The 21,835-nt window shown below is 39.8% G+C and overlaps 1 protein-coding gene across 6 annotated transcripts in view; it reads right to left on the bottom strand.

The window, feature by feature from the left end:
• The window catches only part of TUSC3 (tumor suppressor candidate 3), a 277,933-nt gene extending 256,443 nt beyond the window's left edge, over nucleotides 1-21,490 (bottom strand). The window contains exon 1 of one of the 6 annotated variants that reach the window (XM_049631696.1): nucleotides 21,373-21,490. Coding sequence is in view for 5 of the 6 variants with exons in the window: in XM_049631693.1 (XP_049487650.1) it covers nucleotides 8,475-8,612 (138 nt within the window). In the remaining variant the exon portion in view is untranslated. Of the gene's footprint in view, nucleotides 1-8,474; nucleotides 8,835-21,372 lie in introns of those variants that run through there. The other 5 variants (XM_049631693.1, XM_049631695.1, XM_049631692.1 and 2 more) reach the window with 5 other exon arrangements.
• Between the last annotated feature and the right edge of the window lie 345 nt (nucleotides 21,491-21,835).

Below are 21,835 nucleotides of genomic sequence, written 5' to 3'. Positions count from 1 at the left end.
AGCTATGAAACGACACAGGAAAAAATAGTGTAACGAAAGTAGTGAAGGGAGAGCAGGGAGGAAGAACTTGACAGCCTAAATGAACATGAGAATACGGAAATATAACCTCTGGTGTCAGGAAACCTAACTTCTAGTCCCAACTTTGTTATTTAGCCTGAAAATTGACTTTCCTGCTCTAATATCCCATAATGCAGTATTTTTTTGAAAACATCTACGGTTACTATTCCCATTACGATTTGGAATACACTCCAACATCAAAGCATGTGACTCATGTACCTGTCAACAGGAAGCTAAATTAAAACAGAGTACCATTAGGACAGTATTACACCTTGATTCAGCCACTCTTTCTCCCCATGAACTTTCCAGGAGGAGAATGTACAGGAAACAAAGCAAGATAGAGCACACCATTTCACCTCCCAGAGCAGGAGAAAAATCCTTTATTCATTCTGAAAGCTCCAATGCTAAAAAAACAAACAAATAAAAAACATGGAACAATCTGCATTGCACAATATCCTCAATGGGGGAGAGGGGTTGGAGGTCTCAACTTTTCTTTTGCTTAATCTTAAACTCAAATGTAAACCAAAAGACTATTAAAATATGATCATTTTTAAAATAAAGGTGTCTTCCTCTATCTTATCCGGCAGTCTTTAAGATGAAACTAGATACCAATATTACATACACAAAAGCAAAAGAAGTATTTTTTTAAAGCATTCCCATAGAAAACCTCATACAGCAAATATATCTATCTGAGGCATAACTAATTATTTCTCTCCTTTCTTGGGCTAAAAGCTTTTAAGGCATATAATAAATTTATTCCCAAATTTCCTTCCTACAATCTTTTGGATATATAATACTTAGAGAACTTCAATTCATACAATAAAAACAGTTACGTTAATAAAAGGAACACATGGAAAATTCACTTCCAAACACATTTCCAAAACATATACAGACTCCTAATAATGACTGTTAACATTCAAAGATAAGGGAGAACTATCTGTATCTAAAAAGTCCTTTAACATTTAACATAATTTACAAAGAGGGTCTTATAGCTAGGTAATTGTTAAGCTCCTAACACAACATAGAGGCAAATAGGGGTGCCTGGGTGGCTTAGTCGGTTGAGTGACCAACTTTGGCTGAGGCCATGATCTTGCAGTCTGTGGGGTGCAAGCCCCCCCTCAAGATCTGTGCTGACAGCTCAGCCCCTCCCCCGCTCTCTCTGCCCCTCCCCCGCTCACTTGCTCCCATGCATATGGGCATGCACTGTCTCTCCCTCAGTCTCTCTCAAAAACTAAATAAACATAAAAAACATTTAAAAAAAAAAAAGGTCTTTGGAGTAAAACTGTAAAGTTACAAGTTGGGTAAATCACAATCATGGGTAAAACCCTTAAAATAAGATGACTTTCCTTGGTAGAATGCTTTCAAATACAAAAAATCAGAAATTCATTTCAAAATGAACAACGTAAATCTTATTAACATATAACAAGGATTCCAGAGTTAGAGAAATTACAAGGCTAGTTAAGTCAGGTCATCAAGCACCCATGTTCTTTCCATTTTTCTACCCTGACATCAAGAACCCACTGGTTTTTGCCCTCAGGCTTATACTTTCATGTTTATAAGATGGGTTCAGCAACTCAAGCATCACATTCTCATATTCATATACTGAAGACATGAAGAGAGAATTTCTTTTCCTTGTGTCCTTTATAAAAGAAGTGGAAATTTATCACAAGTCCCATATAATTTATGCGCTCACTACTAAACCAATACTCTGCAAGGTACTAGATAATCATGATATAATCTCTGACTAAGAAAAATGTTTTGGGCTTAAGACAGTTCCAGTTTCTCTAAATGAAAACAAAGTATTGTCGGCAAAGATAAAGGTAAGGCAAACAAAGCTGTCTGCCAAACCATCAAGCAAAGATATTATAAAGATTGTATCTAAGTACATGAAATGCCTAACATTCTATCTCCTATCTGTTCTACTGTTATTTTTTTGTCATTTTCTAATATACTTTAGACTTCCTTCCAAACTTGTTAAATTCAATGAGTTATCCTAAGATATCTCAATTTAATACTTGATATGAATAGTAAACAGATTCCATGATTTACAATGAATTCTGTACCCTAAGTTTTACCACAATACTCATATAAACTAATTTCCCAATGGTTTGTTTTGTTTCCAAGCACAGAAGACTCTGAAATAAAGTACTTCCAAAAGTTGAGTCAAATCATACCGATAATGTTAAGCCATCTCTAAAAATACACTCCTAAGATAAACAACAGAAAGTTCCATTAATAAAATCAGCATCACAATTTATTCAACCTATACTCAAGTACCCCTTTTCATTAAAGGTACTAGAATTCTATACGTAGTCGGGTCATGGTAACATGCAGTGGAGAAAAATTTCTTTACCTCCAAATGTCAAACTAATTACGTATCTTTAGATGATCAACCAAAACTTTAATAACAATAAATATACTAGTGAAGACTTTCTTTTATTCTTACTCTTCAGTTCATTAATAGCTGCAGAGTGCTACTCTTTTATCATAGATTTTGAAGGACTCCATAACCTCATTGTTGATCTTTTTTCTTCTGGCACAGGCAGATACCAATTATTAGGAAAAAACATATTACCTATTGTTTTGAATAACACTTTTGAAATTTTAATATTCCAACTGAATATTTAAGTTTTCCATAGCTATGTATTGAGAGAAATCCTATTTTTCCAGGATGTTCTTTTCCAAGATGTTCCTTCCAAGGAACAAAAAATCCTATTTTTCCAAGATGTTCCTTTAATCTACGTACAACTCCCCAGGAAATTATGTAAAGCCAGCCTTTCTGTATACAACGTGCAAAATACAGGGTAAGAGCTCCAAATATATATTATATTGGCAAGTGATTACTTAAAAAATGAGGTTCTAGGGATGGTAATAGTTGTTCCCCATAAACCAGCACTGTTAATAGCACTTAGAAAACAGATGGGCCAGGAGCACCTGGGTGGCTCAGTCAGTTAAGCGCCTGACTTCGGCTCAGGTCATGATCTCACAGTTTGGGAGTTTGAGCTCGCATCAGGCTCTGTGCTGACAGCTTGGAGCCTAGAGCCTACTTCAGATTCTGTGTCTCCCCCTCTCTCTACCCCTCTCCTGCTCACACTCTGTGTCTCTCTGTCTCTCAATAATAAATAAACGTTAAAAGAAAATTTAAAAAAGAAAAAAAGAAAACAGATGGGCAGAAAGAAAGATTAAGAGTTCCCCTTCTCAATTTGAGAAGCTGCAGTCTTGTTCAATAGATAAAAACTGGGTAGAGATTGGGGCGCTTGAGTGGCTCAGTCAGTTGCGCGTCCAACTTTGGCTCAGGTCATGATCTCACGGTTCATGAGTTCAAGCCCCGCATCGGGTTCACTGCTGTCAGCACAGAGCCTGCTTCGGATCCTCTGCCCCCCTCTCTGCCTCACCCCTGCTCACACATGCACGTGCTCTTTCTCTCTCTCTCAAAAATAAAATTTAAAAAAATAAAAAAAAAAAAAAACCTGGAGACTGACATAAACACTACTAGTTGGTCCCCCCGTTGCATGCTGCATGCACGCTCATACACATGTACACACTCAATGTTATATAACACATACATTGTTCATGATTTACCTGTTCTCTAGCAGGGGAACAACAGCCATTCCTATACTTAAGCAAAGGTAAATTTTCTATCTTGGTGGAATGAGTTTACAATACTCGAGGAGGTACTCTTATGGAAAGAAGGAATCATAAGATCGTCTGACTCGACGAATAAACCCTGGAGACTACCAAAATAACCAATGTCAGTCACTGGCATCCAGATGTCAGTCCTACCCAAACTCACTGAATACTGAGAAAATGCGAAAGTAAATGTGGCAAAAGATTAACAGCTGATCAATCTGTGGCTCACGTTACATGTTTCTGCTCTTCCCCTGCGTCTTTCATGTGGAACAGACAACACATACGGGACTGAACACACTGGTGGGGTATGCACATGGAGGAAAATATCCCAGCATTCTCTTTTGCTTAAGTTACTCTCTCTCACTTAAGGAAATAATTCTTCGTGGATTTTGACATAACATGCAAGCACAAGGACTAACTGACTTTGTTCTTGACATCTTTTCGGGGGCATTTGGCACCCAAGCCTTGGAAGACAGGTCCTCTCTAGACAAAGAGCAGATCTATTTATTTTCCGGTTTAATAAAGATAATGTCTCCCCTGGGTCAAAGGTCAAACAAGCTTAGTGTCCATTATAAAAGACCTGAGCTCCCTAAGCTCAAGGTTTCTCTCCCGCTACACAACTTCCTGCACTTGTAGCAGTCATCTAATCTGCATCATCAGCATAAATGCTGACACTCTGGCAAATCCGCTGCTGTAATAAACCGTCCACTTGTGATCCAGGAATTCCATGCCTTCTGCCATCATCTGTGGAAATGCGGCAGGCTGAGCTCTCACAGACTTGGCAAGGAGTTTGGGCCATTCTGAGCAAAACCTGTCAATTCCAATTACTCAGCAAGGAGTCATTGTACACAAAATCTAACCTAGCTGAAACTACCTGCAGTGGCAGAACCTGTGTCTACATGTATACATACCCACGTGTAATTACTAGGCATTTCTTAAAGTTGTGCTCGTATATTTACACACTTTTTTTCCACTTAAGTTCTCTGCTTAAAGGTAAAATCCATTGCTTACTTCCATCCTCTCTCTTTTCTTAATTTGCTAAGATAGTGAAGCATCTACTTCATGGCTCTGCCGCTAAAAAACCACTGGATATATACATCTCAGTATAAAATGTGCTTCAAAACATTAACGACACACAGAAGTTATGTCAGAGGCAATTGAGATATTTCATTTACATAATCATATTGCTTGGCAAAAATATTCATGAGCTGTTCAATTTTTCAGATTGCATATTTATTGCTACCTACATGTCAAAGCCTATTAGCTAACATAAAGGATAAGTTACTATAATAGCCGCTTTTGATGATGTCAAAGTCAATAAATCTATTTAAAATAATTACAGAATTTTAGCTCCTTTTATATTATCAAAACGTGTTATTATAAATTAAAACAATTCTAAATGAAACTGATTAACTGATAAGTGTTAACAATATAAGAAATAGAGAAATGGTCAAAATTAAAAAAAAAATATGATGCACTACATAAGCAAATGATCTACTACTAAGAAGGTATAGTCTTCCACAAGTTTCTATCACTTAACAAGAGGATTCAAAAATTAGTTTAATGACTATATTGAATGTAATTAAGGAAAGTGACTATAAAGTCTCTAACCTTTTTTGCCAATTCACCCAGCTATTTCTCTTCACTACATTCTTAGAGAATATAACAAAATTATTTTCTACTGAATTAAATGTCTTCATGAAGAAATATACAAAAAAATATATAGGTAGACACACATATACACACATCCATGAATACGACCAATTCTTCCATGCTGCAAAATCTCCCATCTGGAAAGTTCTCCAACAAAGTAAGAGTGTGGAATTCTCCATGTGTCACGATAAAATAAAAAACTTATTTCAGTAACTATAAATTTCACAATAATGATGAAATCACTTTATTTAGCAAAAAGAAAATTGAAAAATATTTTATCACATTTTAGGATCTCATCATGTCTAATGCTCTCATTTAAATGAAGAACACATAATAATAGCCACTAGTACTGACCATCTGTTATGCTCTAGGCACTGCACTAAGTAATTTATATACAGTCTTATTTAATCCCATTGACAAACCTGAGATGTAGGTATTCTGTGTTTAAAATTTTTTTATTTGAATATTTTTGAGAGAGAGAGAGAGAGAGAGAGAGACAGAGCATGAGCGGGGGAGGGGCAGAGAGAGAGGGAGGCACAGAAGCCAAAGCAGGCCCCAGGCTCCGAGCCCTCAGCACAGAGCCCGACACGAGGCTCGAACTCCTGGAACCATGAGATCATGACCTGAGCTGAAGTCGGACGCTCGACCGACTGAGCCACCCAGGCGCCCCTATATATGTGTTTTAAAACAAAGAAATTAAAGTTCAAGGAAGTTAGGTTGTTTGCCTGATGTCATACAATTAGTGACTCAGTTGTAACTGGACCACCTGTCTGACTCAAAAACTTACAGTGATAGCTATTACTGTCATAACTATGACTTCCATAAAAGCAACTAGTGTCCATTCTTGGTTCCAGGTTCAACTTTAGACTTCAACTTAGCCCCTTCCCGCCCCCAGAATGAAGGAATACACTATTAATGTCAAGTGAACTCCTCAAGTATTTATGTCAGTAACATTTTTTGTAGTAAACTAAGTTCCAACTGCTATACTTGCTGGTTCAACGGTGTCAAACGTTATAAGGGCATCAGGTTCTAAACTCAGCAAAGAATGAAGTGACATGTTCAAAACAACCCTGGAATACCACGAGAGACCAACCACTTTCCACTATTTCCAGTGAAGTATATTTTTCTTCCAGTATTTAAAGAGATCACAGCCTCCAAGTTATTAAGGACTAAGATTGAATCAGGTGCTCTGAACTTCACAAATAAATTTGTGTAACTTAAATAATGTGAGTGTATTCTCAGAGAACTGAGTACCAGATACCCAACTAGATTACATCCCAGATATGTATACTCATTGAGCAAAGTATTAAAACTTCAATTATTTGTTATTTTCCTCTTCTTTTCTTTAAATATGTGCATTCTGCAATACCACGATGTAGTATTAGACTCTCCTGTTTAAGAAAAACAAAAGTGGTTTTGGAAAACATCCTTTTCTAATCCTCAACAATTTTCTCCCTAATTTTTCATTTAAAATGTCTTTTATAAAAAATGGTAATGGAACAGATGTTAGTTTATTGTCATTGTACTAAGGTAACCAGTGTTGTCATCTGTTAAAGTTGTCACACAACTGGAAATACTAAGATGCTTTGAAGATGCACACTTTTCAGTCTGTTCAGATTTTTTTTTCTTCCAATTGAAAGTTACTGTGGTCATGAGAATTTCCATGAAATCCTTCATCATTTTTTACTGCCCTCTGCTGTGATAATCGGCAAAAAAAAAAAAAAAAAAAAAAACACCTTTTAATCCCCTCCCTCAAGAAAAACTATGACACCTAAAACTCTTGGAATGTGGTCTATAAATACCAAATGCTAGAAAATGTACCTTTAACTTATACTTGTAAATACAGTTTTAATTTTAACAGTTCTTCTCTAAACCTGTTACCGGAACTCCAACAAGAATTCTGTATGCCATGCTTTCATGTTAAAATTAAAAAGCTGGGGCGCCTGGGTGGCTCAGTCAGTTAAGCGTCCGACTTCGGCTCAGGTCACGATCTCGCGGTATGTGAGTTCGTGCCCCGCATCGGGCTCTGTGCTGACTGCTCAGAGCCTGTTTCAGATTCTGTGTCCCCCTCTCTCTCTCTGACCCTCCCCCGTTCGTGCTCTGCCTCTCTCTGTCTCAAAAATAAATAAACGTTAAAAAAAAAAATTTTTTTTTTAAATAAAATTAAAAAGCTAAAGGGAAGAAGTTCATATTGAGTTCAGAGTTGTTTCAGGTAAAGGTAAAGAGAATCACAATTATTTTGCGCATGAGGCTGTTTCATTACTCTCTACTCAGCTATCAAGAAACGTGTGGTAATATTTTAAACCCGAATTAGATTTTGAGGCACGTGTGTGTAATACTTCACCAGTAAAAACTATCTTGAACTACAGCGAATACTCTTACTAAAATAATATACGAAACACTACTCACATTTCCTAAAGAATTTTTTTTCTGATCCTTCTAGATTGAGTATCTAAGGGAAGGATGGATCACTGAAATTCACCAATAACTCTATTTTAAATATAGTGACTTCAACCCTCTCATCGAAGTCATTAGAGGACCAAGGTTGAAATCAGGTGATCTTCACTTCACAAATTTACATAACTTAAAAAAATGTGAGTTTATTCTCAAAGGAGTTCAACATAAGCAAATAAACCTACAGCTTTAAAAATGTGTAATTACGAATACAAACTTAAAACACATTCCCAATACGCTCCGCTGTCGCTTTAATCGAGTAACGAAGGGAGCTGGGTACTGAACCTGAAGGACAAACAGTTCTCACAGGTTTACAAATATTCCTGAAGAGTATTTTCACACCCAACACACCCCCTTTCAGGGACTCAAGGGCCCAAACCTCGGCCTTGGAGGATCAAAAGCGCCGTGAGTCTGAAAGCGTTCGGTGCTAAAGCACAGAGTGGAAGACGATGCTGTACTGTTTTTGAGCAAACACCACGATAACGCTACATCCGTGACTGCGCGGCAAAAAGGACTCGCCCCAAGGCCCCCCAACCGCTCCGCGGGCGCCCCAAGGCCGCCTTCGCCCCCGCCAGCGGCCCGGCTGCCTAGCAACGCGGAGAAGCTGCCTGGCAACGCCGCCGCCCCGGCCCGCCCCAGCCAGCCTGGGCCCACCCGGAAGGTCAAGGGATTCATTCTACCTCTTTTTTCTTCTGTCCTCCCCCGAGCTGGATGCAGAGCAGCAGCAGGAGGAGGAGAAAGGGAAAGCTCCCGGTGGGCAGGTATCGCAGCCGCCGCCCCGCCAACCTCCGGCGTGAAGGAGCGCCCCTGGCACCCATCGCCGCAGGGCAGTGTCTCCTCCACGCTCGGTAACCGTGCGCGCCCAGCTCCTCCCGGCGTCCTACTCCTGCCAGGCCAGCCGCCGGGTGCCCCCGGCCTGTGCCCTCGTGGGCGCCTGCGGCTTCGCCAGGGAAGCGGAGGCCGCCGAGGACTCGGAGGAGGAAACTGACAGAGCATCCGGTTCACCGGAGAGGGAACCTGGAAAGGCCCGGGATGGGGCAGGAAGTGGGCGTGGCGAGGGAGCCGGGGCCTCATGCGCGCCTTGCTGAGCCCAGGGCGCCGGAGCTCTCCGTGAGACCCGCGCCGCGCTGGGGCTCCGTTCTCCAGCCGGGTGACCGAATGCTCTCATGTTACCGAAGCCGGTGCGAGTCTCCAGGAATATGCGAGGGCCCGGTTCAGTCCAACGGGACTAAATTCCTGTTTACCAGAAGCCACAGACAGGCCTAATTGCCTTTTGGACGACAGAGGAGCAACTTAAGGAATTAGTACCTGCCTGGCCCCTCTTGCCCATGGGCCATCTCCGTTTCCATGGGACGTTTTTTGAGACAGCTGTGGCTCACATACTGAGCCCTCTCAAGCCTCTAACATAATCCACGGAATATAATCCCCTGGATGCATAGTGGCCGCCTGCAACTTCACAGCTATTTCTGCAGCCCCAATTGAGGGGCCTGAGGAGCCCTTCATTCACTTCCTGCTCTCTGAACATTTTAAGAACAAAGCAGCAGGCTGTTTACTGAATATCTGATATGCACCAAGTCCTGTTCTGGTGTACCTTTTATTCCATGGCAAGGTTTCTTCTCTTGGATCATGAACACCTCTGCTAGCCTGATGAAGCCTACTGGGCCCAGTCTTAAAACAGTATTTCTAACTGCATAAATTAAATTCATAGATTACAAAGGAATCAAGTATAGTGAAATACCATTATCCAAATGAAAACAATTCACCTCTTTTGACCCAGTGGTCAACAACATTTGTATTTGGGGAAATACTGGAAAGCAATGGTAGATGTAAGAACCACCATATAAACATTCGGACGTCACAGGGTGATTGTAACTGACCAAGAGACAGAATTGTAGGATACTTGGCCAGCTAAGTAGCATGAGGGCTGTAAATAAACTCTGCAATAGTATCAAATCTGACTGTATCTAACACCAATTCTAGTAAATATGGTAATACTGAAATAGCGAGGATGATAAACAGTATTTCAAAATATCTGCTACGGGGGCACCTGGCTGACTCAGTTGGTACAGCCTGTGACTCTTGACCTCCAGGTCGTGAGTTCCAGTCCCAGGCTGGGTGTAGAGATTACTTAAAAATAAAATCTACTGTACTGTTATCATAGGAAAAGATAGGATTCAGTAGGCAGAGAGGGAAAGGACCTGAGATCCCTGGATGGGGAGAAACTCGTATTTTGGAACAATGCCGGGCTTAGTCTGACTGCACCAAACCCCCTCAGGCATAAGATTCCTCTTAAGAATGTAAAAGACACTACCTACTCCCCCTCAAGTTTTCCTCAGGAATTTGACAAAAGACCTAACTAAAAATAAGTAGACTAGAAAACGTTTGACCCACAAGGAATGATCTAGCCATAGACCACCCCTCATACGATGGAATCGAGCCAATCAGGAGTGGACGACCCAGAACCTAGAGGTTTCAAGCCAATAAGGGTAGGCCCTGGGAAGGAACGAGGCAGGAAAGAAGAGAGGGCTGACCAGAACCTTATAAAAGGACATTTGCCTATTGTAGCGGGCATTTACTGTCAAATACCCCCTCTCTGTAAAGAGAGCTTTCGTACTACTCTTACTTTCTTACACTCTAATAAACTTTTGCCTGATACTCATTTTGTGTCCACGGCTTCATTCTTCCAGGCGGTGAGACAAAGAACCCCAGGTACCCAGGTAAAAAAATCCTGCAACACTGTGATACTAAGTTATTTGTAGTTTGTAATTTCTGCAGGAAACAAAGCCGTATGTACTGTTAATACCACCATGGTTTGCTTTCTGCTTTATAATTGAAGAAAACAAGATTTTTCATGAGAGGTTAGTGCCAATAAGGTTAATTTTTTTCCATTTCAAGTTTCCCCAAATTTCATGGACTCCAGATTAAGAACTGCTCCACAACAACCTTATCAGATAAGTCTTATTGTAACAATTTCACATAAGGAAACTAAGACCAGAAGATCCAACTCAAAAGTCACACAATTTGAAAAAGGTATACCAGGAATTTGAACTTGGGCAATCAAGCTCGAGAGCCATTATTATATACAATTCTATGCTGCCTTTTTTAAAGGTATTTACGAATAAATCTCTCTTCTCTGTCTCCCAGACTTTTGATTTCCCACTATTATGTGAGCATTTTTGCCCATAGTAATTACTCGCAAAAGAATAGTTCCTTGCTTTTTCCTTGAAATGTGTGAAAATGGCCTCCACTTTTATCTATTTGGAGACAGGAGTAAATTTATGGTCTATATCAGCTGAACATCTATATCAAGATACACTCAACATAATCAAAATCCACCATCTGCCCTGTTCTCTCCCAAACTCGTCTTAATTTCTATTACTGTAACTAAATGCTACCACTGGAACCAAACCAATGTGAGTTCTCTCCTTGCCGAGTCACAGAGAGAAACTACACGAGGTGAATTTTTGCACAAAGGAAATTTTATTTGCAACAAATAAGGAAATCATAGGAAATAACTAACAAAGCTGCAACTCTGAGCAAGGGTGTATGGGTTCCTTTCAAAAAAAAAAAATTTAGTGTTTATTTATTTTTGAGAGCGAGCAGGGGAAGGGCAGAAAGAAAGGGGGTCACAGAATCTGCAGCAGGCTTCAAGCTGTCAGACACGAAGCTTGAACCAACAAACCGTGCGGGAGATATGACCTGAGCGGAGGTCTGACACTTACCGACTGAGCCACCCACTCACCCAAGGGTTAGGGAGAATAGTTTAAAAGGGGATCCTTGTCAGTGCATGTAGATGTGGGCATGAGGTCATGCATGCACCTTAAGGAAACATGCATTATACGTGCATTGTAAAGTAAATGAGGTTTGTGCTCCTCCTTGGGCAGAGGTTTTAATATTATAATGAGATGAAGGTAATTATTGGTTATTCTAGAGGTCACTGCACTGCCCACTTGAGCAGGTGAGTCAGGGAGTTAAGCTCAAAGCGGTGGGAGTGGTCTGGGCTAGCTGGAGGTCCCGTCAGAACTGCTTGAGGGGTGGTTTTGCCTTCCTTTTGCCTGAATTAAGAGATAAAGCAGGAAAAAACGCTTAAGGAAAAATGTAGGACAAAGGTCGGTGAGTAGGAGCGGGTGAGCAGTAAAGGTCAGGTCTTGGGATCTAGTTGATGATACCACAATCCTCCTAATTACCAATTTTCAGAGCCTCAGAGTGGCCTTCCATTTTCCTCATTCTCTCCAACCATACTGCCATCCATACTTGGTTTCCAAGTTACTCAGCCTCCAAAGTGTCTTAAGAATCTGTTTTCTGCTTTTCATTTTGTAACTCTTGCATTCATTAGAAAGGCATCAGGACACCATTATTAGTCCATTCTCCCCTTGTTTATAAATTTACCTTCCTCCTCTACCAACCTAATCCAAAACTTTTTAATCCTGCCTTCCTGCATTCTATTCTTGGTACATTAGCCAGAGTGATCCTTTTTATACAGAAACCAGTGCAAAGTACTTTCTCTGTCTTCAGCATAAAAAGCAGTCTTTTCCATGCCCTCGGGCCCCTATGTTACTTTCCTCCTGGCTGCCTTTCCAAACTCATTTCTACTTCTGCTTTCTGACTATGCTTCAGCCAGGCTGGTTTTCTTTTTTTCCTTAAATATGTCAAGCATACTCTTCCTCTGTCCTTCCCACTGTTGTTCCTTCACGCTTTCACACAGATACATGTCCACATGGCAAACTTTATCATTTTATTCAGGTCAAGGCTCAGATCTCCTAAACTATCATCTTGAGATAGGGAAACTAAAGGGACCCCATGACGGGGGAAAAAACTGTTTTTTTTAGCTCCTTTACCTATTTCTATTCTTGTGCCAGGATCTGCGCGCACACACACACACACACACACGCCTTAATATATGTCCTCATAAGGAATAAGGAGTTAATGATTCGTTTGGAGCCTTCCAGCCCAATAGATGACATCTCAGGAATGACTGGGTAAGAATGACCCGGCAAGACCATCATGTGTGTATTCTGGACCACTGGCGCTAGACATCTCAATGCCAAAACACTCTGGCTCCAAGGAATCTGTGACTTATGATGCACACATGGCCCCTGTCCTTGTTCAGACCAGTTCCTGGATGCCAGAGAGGACATGTGCACCAGACCACAATCATCAGTAAAAACCCCAGACCCCAAGCAAAGAAGAGACTCTCTCCTTTGCTTCTGAGTCTCCTGGACACTCTGTCCGTTCCTGCACTCCCTATATATCTCCAATAAACCCTGCTCTCACTTCCTACTGGCTCACAATTTGATTTCTATCCTGCCGCACTTAGCCAAGGACCCTCCGGGCTCATCCTGCAGGACCCAGCCTGCCTGCATTAACCTCATTTCTCAGACAACGCTTTCTAAAAACTAAACTCCTTACTCTTCACACACATACACCCTTAACTTTTTCATATAGCACTCATCATTACCTGAAATTATGCTATGGATTCATTTATTTCTAGTCTCCCCTATTAGGATGTAAGCTCCGTAAGACAGGGCTTTTTATCTGCACTGTCCAGAATAATCCCTGTTTCACATTTTTTATAGTTATCTATCACTAACTGGCATTATGCTTTTATATTCCTTTCCCCATTGTAATGTAAGCTCCAGGAAGGCAGAGACTGTTTTCTTTATGAGTACACACTACACCAAATAGTGCATTTGTTGAATGAATGAATGATTTCAGCCATTCTCTGTTTATTCCCTGAAGTACAACACTAAGCATGTCACTGTCTTTAGTCCACATACTTTCAGTAGCTCATCCCTAGGTTTCAAAGGAGGTCCAAACTCTGGATAATGGCTTAGAGCCAAATCAAACCCTTTATCCCTGCTTTAATACAGCAGCCTTCAAACTGGAGTTCACACCAAGGACTACATAGACAAATGGTTTTATTAAGAGAAGCCATTTCCAAAATCTCAAAAATCCTGTGTTCTTCCCTAAAATTAATGGACTTGGAAAAAATGCTGAAATGCAGGCTAACTCTTCTTCTTCTTGCCCAGCTTTGTTAGGACAAGGGCCTTCTATCTTAGCTAAAGAAAGAGATCTCTCCCTCCCATCCTGACTAGTATGTCTAGGTGGGTTGCCCCCCACAAGGGACTAAAAAGACAAAACAGAACAAAACAGGGTCTCCTGGGTGACTCAGTTGCTTAAGTACCCAACTCTTGATTTCAGCTCAGGTAATTATTTCCCGGTTGGTGAGTTTGAGTCCAGAATTGGGCTCTGCACCGACAGCGCAAAGCCTGCTTGGGATTCTGTCTCTCTGCCCCTCCCTGCTCGGAGGGAAGCAGGCACTCAAGCGTTTGTGCTCACCCTCTCTCTCTCTAAACAAGTAAAGAAAACATGCAAAAAACAAAAAAACAAAAAGCCCTCCAGGGCAGCCAAAGGAACATCCTAAGTATTTGTATATGTGTTGAAAAGTGAGTGATTTTAATGTCTTAGACAAAAATCCTTTTGTTAATCAGAGGTTTCTGGTTTTTTGCTTTCAATAATATTGAAAGAGGGCACAATCCACTTGTCAGGTATAGATCATTTAAAAATTGTTTTGGGAATAGAACGCTAGATAAGTTTTGGCCCATTACTCAAAAGGAGTTCAAAAATTGAGTGATATTGTGATAGCAGACTCCTATTCTTGTCTCCTCATTGTGATCATAGTTCTTTAACACCGAATACAAACAAAAATTAAAAGTAAGAGTAAGAGCCCACTGGGTGGCTCAGTTGGTTAAGCATCCAACTCTTGATTTTGACTCAGAGCCCGCTTGGCATTCTCTCTTTCCCTCTCTCTCTGCCTCTCCCCTACTTGTGCTCTCTCTCTCTGTCTCTCAAAATAAACATTCTTTTTAAAAAATAAGAATAAAATAATGCTGAATATTATCTCATTGCAGCAATAATTAATATTCATCCATAGACATGTAAAGTAATTTTTAAAAACCTTAACCATTTCTATAAGTAATTCTTTCCCAGTACACTTTTGCTTTTCATTTTTTCATGTTTACTACTATTTTCTCAACTTCATAATATATGTTGTTATTTTGATCAATTGGGTACCACTCATAACTAATGATGACTCGGTGCAAAACATAAATTTTAATACAGCCTTATGGTCAGAAGTGTGTTTAAATCAGATTTCAATTCACACAACTCTTTTTGGCAGAGAAGACTTTCAAGCAAAACAAAAATTAGGATAAAAGTCTATCTGATTACACTGCCAGTGGGAGGGTAAACTGGTTGAACCAGTTTGTAACAGTGGCAGTGTCTACTAAAGCTAACTGCACCAGCAGTTCTAAATAGACATAAATTCACCATATGACATGTATAAATTCGTATAAGCAGCTTTGTTCATAAAAGCCCAAAGCCGGAAAGAGACCAAACATCTAACAACAGTTAATCAGATCTATAACTTGTGATACAGTCGTACTATAGATCAATAAAAATGAACTAATGACATCTATACATAATGTGAATGAATTTTACAATCTAAGGATCCAGACACACACAAAGCTAATGTATTTGGATGTGTGGAGATAGATAACATCAACCAAATGAGAACAGGAAGAGGCTATTTTTTTCTGAGCTTGCTATAGCAAGGGAGTAAGCCACCCTCACTTGAGTTTTGACAGACTTAAATACAGGCAGAGGGAGTAGGAAACCTTAATGTAGAAAAAAGGGAAGATGTTAGGTACCCCCCAATTGGAAGCTATTGGCTTGGAGGAAACTGTGGTTAGACTAAATAGAAGGAGGGCATCTATGTGATTGGCTAGGGCAGCATATTTGGCTCTCTGTAGTTGGTCTAAGTTAGAAACAGGGACAAAAACTAGGTAGCTGTCAGTTTTTTATCAAGTCTTGGCTATTTGGGGCTAACCGTTAAAGAAGTTATTGTTGGGATTTCTGGATTGACTAGCGATAGCAGTCTGACCTCCTATAGGTCGAGGCTGGCTTCCTGGGATGTTTATTACATATAAGGGGTTGGTTTCCTGGACATATTGCTACAGGTTGTAGGTCAGAGTTCTATTTTTATATATGATCTGGCCATTGTTGGCTAATATATTAAATATCTCAGGTTGGAAGTCAGGATAGTAGAAGAGGGCTCAACAGGGCGCTAGAGTACTGGAAATAGTCTATGATCAATTTCCTCCTGTTCTGAGTGCTGGTTATTACACAAGTGTGTATTCTTTGTAAAAATTTCTTGAGCCATAACTTTGTGATTTATGTATATATACTATATTTCAATATAAAATTTACTTTTTAATAATAAGTTCCATAAAAAATTATAATTTTTCAAATCCCTTGGAAGCAACATAATGGAAATGCAAACTCAGGAGGATAAAAAGATAATATAAAACAAGCAATTGTTAAAAAGAAGAGCTCCTTCTTGTGTGTGCATTTGTTTTTTAATGGATAGCTATCATTTCCATTCCTTCAGAAATATTTAAAAGAATGCCATGACAGTTTTATTTTTTGAATGTCAATATTTATAACTTGATGGAAATTTTCATCTTTGTATTTTAAGCTTGTAATGAAAACTTTGATGTTTACTGCACAAAGGGATATCTAGTCTTCTAAATTCCTTTAGAAGGATGTTATTGAAGATCACATTCTGTGTGTTCCTGCCTTTGTCACTGTTGCATCTTTCTGGAATGAACTTGTCTGTCCTCCCTGCACTTCACAATTTTGCTCATTCTTTAGTGCACAACTTAAATATCATCTCCGTTATGATTCCCAACTCCTAGTCAACAGTAATCACTGTTTTCTCTTTGCTTCCATACATTTTGTTCACAGTTGCTTATTTAAAGTCACACAAGTCATAAGTATCTAAAGACAAAAATATTTATAGGTAATTGTGTCAAAACACTGCAACAAACAGTGATGATTACTAAGAACTTAACTTTTCTTTCAAATATAAGTAATCTTTTCAAAAATTATTTGAGAGAATATAAAAGCATTTTTTGTGACAAAACTTAAGTGCTAATCTAGGCATTAAATAACATGGTGATTTTATAGATAGAGATTAAAATAATAATTTTAGGCTTTCTGTGCATTATTCTTGAAACAATATGTAGTAAAGGATTTATTAACACACCTTACTGTTGCAAGATTTTTTTACGTCAATACCCACGTTCATCGTCTCACCGCTTTGAAGAATGAAGAGGTGGACACAAAATAAAATGGGCAGCAGGCAAAAGTTTGTTAGATTTAAGATGAGAAAGTGAGAATAGTAGGAAAGCTCTCTTTACAGAGAGGGGGCATTCAAATGTAGATGCCCCCAACTATAGGCAAGGGACTTTGTTTTATAGGATTTGGGTGGGCCCCTTCCCTTTGCCCTTGTTCCTCCTCAGGTCCTACCCTATTGGCTTGATCACTGTAGCTGCTGGGTTGTCATTCTTGATTGGCTGGAATTCATTGTGGGAGGAGTCAGGCTATGGTCATACTATCCACCATATAACTTATTACTTATTTTACTTATTTTAATTAGGTATTCTGATGGTCAAATTCCTGAGAAGAAGCTGAGGGGGAGTAGACGGGTGTCTGTTACATTCTTAAGAGGACCCATATGCCTGAGGGAGTTTGCGGCGGTAAGAGACTCCCAGCATTGTTCCAGAATATGTTTTTCCCCACCCAGGAACATCAGGTCCAAACGTTTTCCTTTCTGTCTACTGAGTCTTATCTTTTCCTATTATATTACTATATATGTATTTAGGCATTCACAGATTAAAAAATTAATAAATCTGTGAAACTTAAAGCTGTAGCTTTAAAATATTAGTATATTAAATAAAACACTGTATATGTCATAATAAATACACCATATTGATCAACTATAATAACTGTTAATAAGCAGACAATCACATGCATTATTTTGTATGTTTATACATCTTTGTAATTGGAGTGCCTGGAATACCCAAACACTTGTGTTAATTACCATATTTAATCAAAGTAACTATGTTTTTCTCCAGACACAAGAGAAAAATAGAAGACAGAAAAGCAAGAACTGTTGAGCTATCTTTATTTCATGAGTGCTAATGTCTTACTTTACATATATTTACTAAGGTAAATAGTGTATATTTTGCTCATCTATAGCTATTCTCCAAATTTTTAAATTATGTTTAGCAATTGTGACATTGTGATTTATAATATAAAATGTATATCTGGTCTTCATCCCCATTTCTGGCACAGAGCTCCTTAAAACCCTTGAAATTTCCTAAGTGACAAGGGTGAGAAAGATGTTTTTATTATGTTAATTAGGTGACTTTTGGACTCCACCCAAGGACGGGGCTGGTTGCCAGGGGAACTAACCACATGATTAGAGGGAAGGGAGAGGAGCTAGAGGTTGAATCAATCATGCCTGTGCTATGAAACCTCCATAAAAACCCAAAATGACTGGGTTCAAAGAGCTCTGGGTTGGTGAACACGTGGAGATTCTAGGGAAATGGTATAGTTTGAAAGGGAATGGAAGTTCCACCCCCCTTTCTTTATACAACACCCTATCCATCTCTTCCATCCAGCTGTTCATGAGTTATATCCTTTTATAAGAAACTGATCATCTAGGAAGTAAAATGTCTCTCTGAGTCTTGTGAGTCATTCTAGCAAATCATTCGACCCGAAGGAGGGGGTTCTTGAAACCTCCAACCAGTTGGGCAGAAGCACAGATGTTGTTAACTTGGCCTTGTGACTGGAGTTGGTGGGGTGATAGGGGAAGAGAAGCAGTCTTATAGGACTGAGCCCTTAACCCATGGGATCTGACACTATTGATGTGGTTTTGGAGTGGTGGTGGGGGTTTGGGGCCCACAGCCAAGAAGGAATTCTTGAGACTTCTTCATGTAAAAAGGTAGTTTTAATAAAGCACAGGGACAGGACCCATAGGTAGGAAGAGCTGCCCTGGGGGTTGGGAAGAGAGACTACGTACAGTGGATTTGGGAGAGGTAAAGGCAAAAGGGAGGTTCCCCAAAGGATTTTCATATGATAAAGAAGATGCAGGATCCCAGAGGCCTAGCTGTTGTCAGGCTAAGGTTGTTTCTCCCCCTAGCAAAACATTAACCTTAAGAGGGTAGGGAGTTCCTGGAGAAATATTATATTCTGCCTGCCTCAAGTATTTGTCATTGATCTGCAGATTATAAGGAAATTTAATTTTATCTGCCATTTCCTTCTGTCTTTGTTTCCCACATCAACTGTCTCCTGATAGAGAATATCCACATAGACTTAAGTTCTAGGACACCCAGCTAGTGTCTGAGAAATATTTGGTGCTGTGGAAAAAATCCCTGCCACACTGGAATGTGGTGCAGAATTCTTTCGGTGATCCATGTATTTTCCTGTTACTTACTTCAAAATTATCCAGGCACTTCCTGGGGAAATTCTAACAAATATTTAAAGAAGAGTCAATACCTATTCTTTTGAAGCTGTTCCAAAAAATAGAAATGGAAAGAAAACTTCCAGACTCATTCTACGAGGCCAGCATTACCTTGATTCCAAAACTGGACAAAGACCCCGCTAAAAAGGGTTCGTGAGTTCGAGCCCCACATCATGCTCTGCACTGACTGTTTGGAGCCTGCTTGGGGTTCTGTCTCCCTCTCTTTCTGCCCCTCCCCCACTTGCTCATGTGCACGCTCTCTCTCTCTGTGTCTCTGTCTCTCTAACAAAATAAATAAAAATAAACTTTAAGAAAGACATCCATTATTATCATTTCATTTATTTAAATATATGTTTTTATATTATTCAATTCTTTAAAAAGTCATGAAAACAGTTATAATTTACTTAACTCATGAAATCAGTTTAGTGAATTTAAACTATATAACACTTAACTCTGGTCTTGTATAAATCTAAATATTGTGCCGATGTTATTTTTATTGGTAAACTGAATTTTACAGATTCTTTATTTTTTTTTAAGTTTATTTATTGATGGAGAGAGAGAGAGAGAGAGAGAGAGAGAGAGAGATGGGGGTGGGGGAAGGGCAAGAAAGGGAGGGAGAGTGAAACCCTAGCAGGCCCCACACTCAATATGGAGCCCAGTGTGGGACTCCATCCCACGAACCTTGAGATCATGACCTGAGCCAAAATCAAGAACTAGACACTCAACCAACTGAGCCACCCAGGCACCCCTGCAAACGCTTTAAATAATGCCAAAAAGTCTTTTCTCGTATTGCAACTGAGGTCTTTTTTTAAATTTCATAATTATAGTAAGGAAGGCTATTAAGCCAATGCATTTTTCAGCCACCACAATTTTTGGAATAAATGTAACAATAACGTATCTATTTCTTAAAAAAACAAAATGGTACTGTTTCTCTACACTAGATATTCCCGGAGTGTACACATAGTCTAATCTGTTACTCTTAAATTTCCCAGCTGGAGAAAAAGGGACAAAGAGGAACAGAAACAGAAAAATAAGTGCATGGGGCACCTGTGTGGTTCAGTTGGTTAATGACTAACTCTTGATTTCAGCTCAGGTCATGATTTCACGGCTCATGAGGTTGTGCCCACATAGGGCTCTGAACTGAGCCTGCTTGGAATTCTTTCTCTTTCTCTCTCTCTGCACCTCCCCTACTCACAAGCACATGTGCATGCTCGCTCTCTCTCTGTCTCTCTCTTTCTCTCTCTCAGAAATAAATAAATAAACCAAAAGTGCAAAGAAACCAATTGTGGACAAATATTGTATTGTCACCGCGAAGAGCTAATAGTGTCCTATCTGCAAGAGAGGAGACAAAGTTTAGATGCAGGAAAACCCATCTGACATATACACACAGAAAAGAGAAAGGCCTTGGCAATTTTATCAAACCATAGAATTTAAAATCCAGAGACTGTGGAACCCCGAAGTATAGAAATGAAACATAAAAGGAGTCTTCGACATGAAATAAAATGATCTCGCTTTTCTACACAAGACGACCTCCCCGTGAGTGTTTGTTCTCCTTTTGTTGGAAAGGAGCTACCCAGTAAACATCTTGCTAAATCACAAGTTCCCCCCAACAGTCACTGCAGTTCCAATTTACCTCTGCAAAATACTACCAGTCAGAGGATAAGTATACATTTAGAAAACATAAAGGAAACAGGAGTTTGGCCTGAAAGATGTGCAGTTTCGGACTGAGACGTCCCTGTGAGAACTCTCGCGGTGAGTGGGGTCGGTGCTTGAGGAACTTCACTGATCAGGGGCCGGACAAAACTGACTCTGGGCACATGAAACTAAAGAAATCATTTCTCACAAGCCTGAGGGAGAACCCCCTACAACATCTGGAAATGCTGGCCTAAAGCAACTTTTACCCAAAGAATGCCAGGCTGAGGGCAACTTCTGATCTCCCCGTTCCTCACCACTGGCCCGAGGGTGGACTTACAGACTTATCAGGTCTCTGTCCAGACCCTCCAAAAAGACTGTTCTCGAACGGACTACACCAGCAGACCATGAAAGTACATGCCACAGGGCAGAAAAACAATTCACCAAGAATACAATATAAACCTGATCATATAACCAAAAAGTCGCAAAAGAACTTATTCCTGAGAAAGGAAAATAAATCTGGTGCAGAAGAATCACAATGAAATATTAATCAGAACTCAGTACAGAGTAAAACTTACCTCTCATCCGTGGCCGGGGTGACATTTCGAACCTTTTGTTTCTAGGGCCTCCAATGTGTACGTTATTACTGAGTCTCAAGTCCTGGTCCAAGGGTGAGGGTCTCAGCTCACCCTTGTGGAATTTCTTTTTCTGTTACTGTTCTCCATCTAAACACAATTGAAGCCAAATCGAGTTGGGTTTATTGGCTCATTGCAAACACTCCTTCCTCATTCCATGAGGCATTGTGGGTAATCTAAGTAAGAGAATGTTAGAAGGGGCTTGTTAAAGCATTAACGCTTGTTTTTAATCTTTTAGGGAGAATTCAAGGAAGTATGGTTCTATTCTGGATTCAGGGCTCTCAGAAGCAGGAAAAATCCTGTGGTAAGGCATCTTTATAATTTCTGCCTGGAAGGTGAAAGGAACAAAATAAAACTAAATATAAAATTGATCAAGAAAGGAACAGTCACTTCTATCAGTTGAGAG

This window comes from Panthera uncia, chromosome B1 (assembly GCF_023721935.1).
Source record: "Panthera uncia isolate 11264 chromosome B1, Puncia_PCG_1.0, whole genome shotgun sequence".
NCBI lineage: Eukaryota > Metazoa > Chordata > Mammalia > Carnivora > Felidae > Panthera > Panthera uncia.
This window is presented reverse-complemented; position numbering and strand designations above follow the sequence as displayed.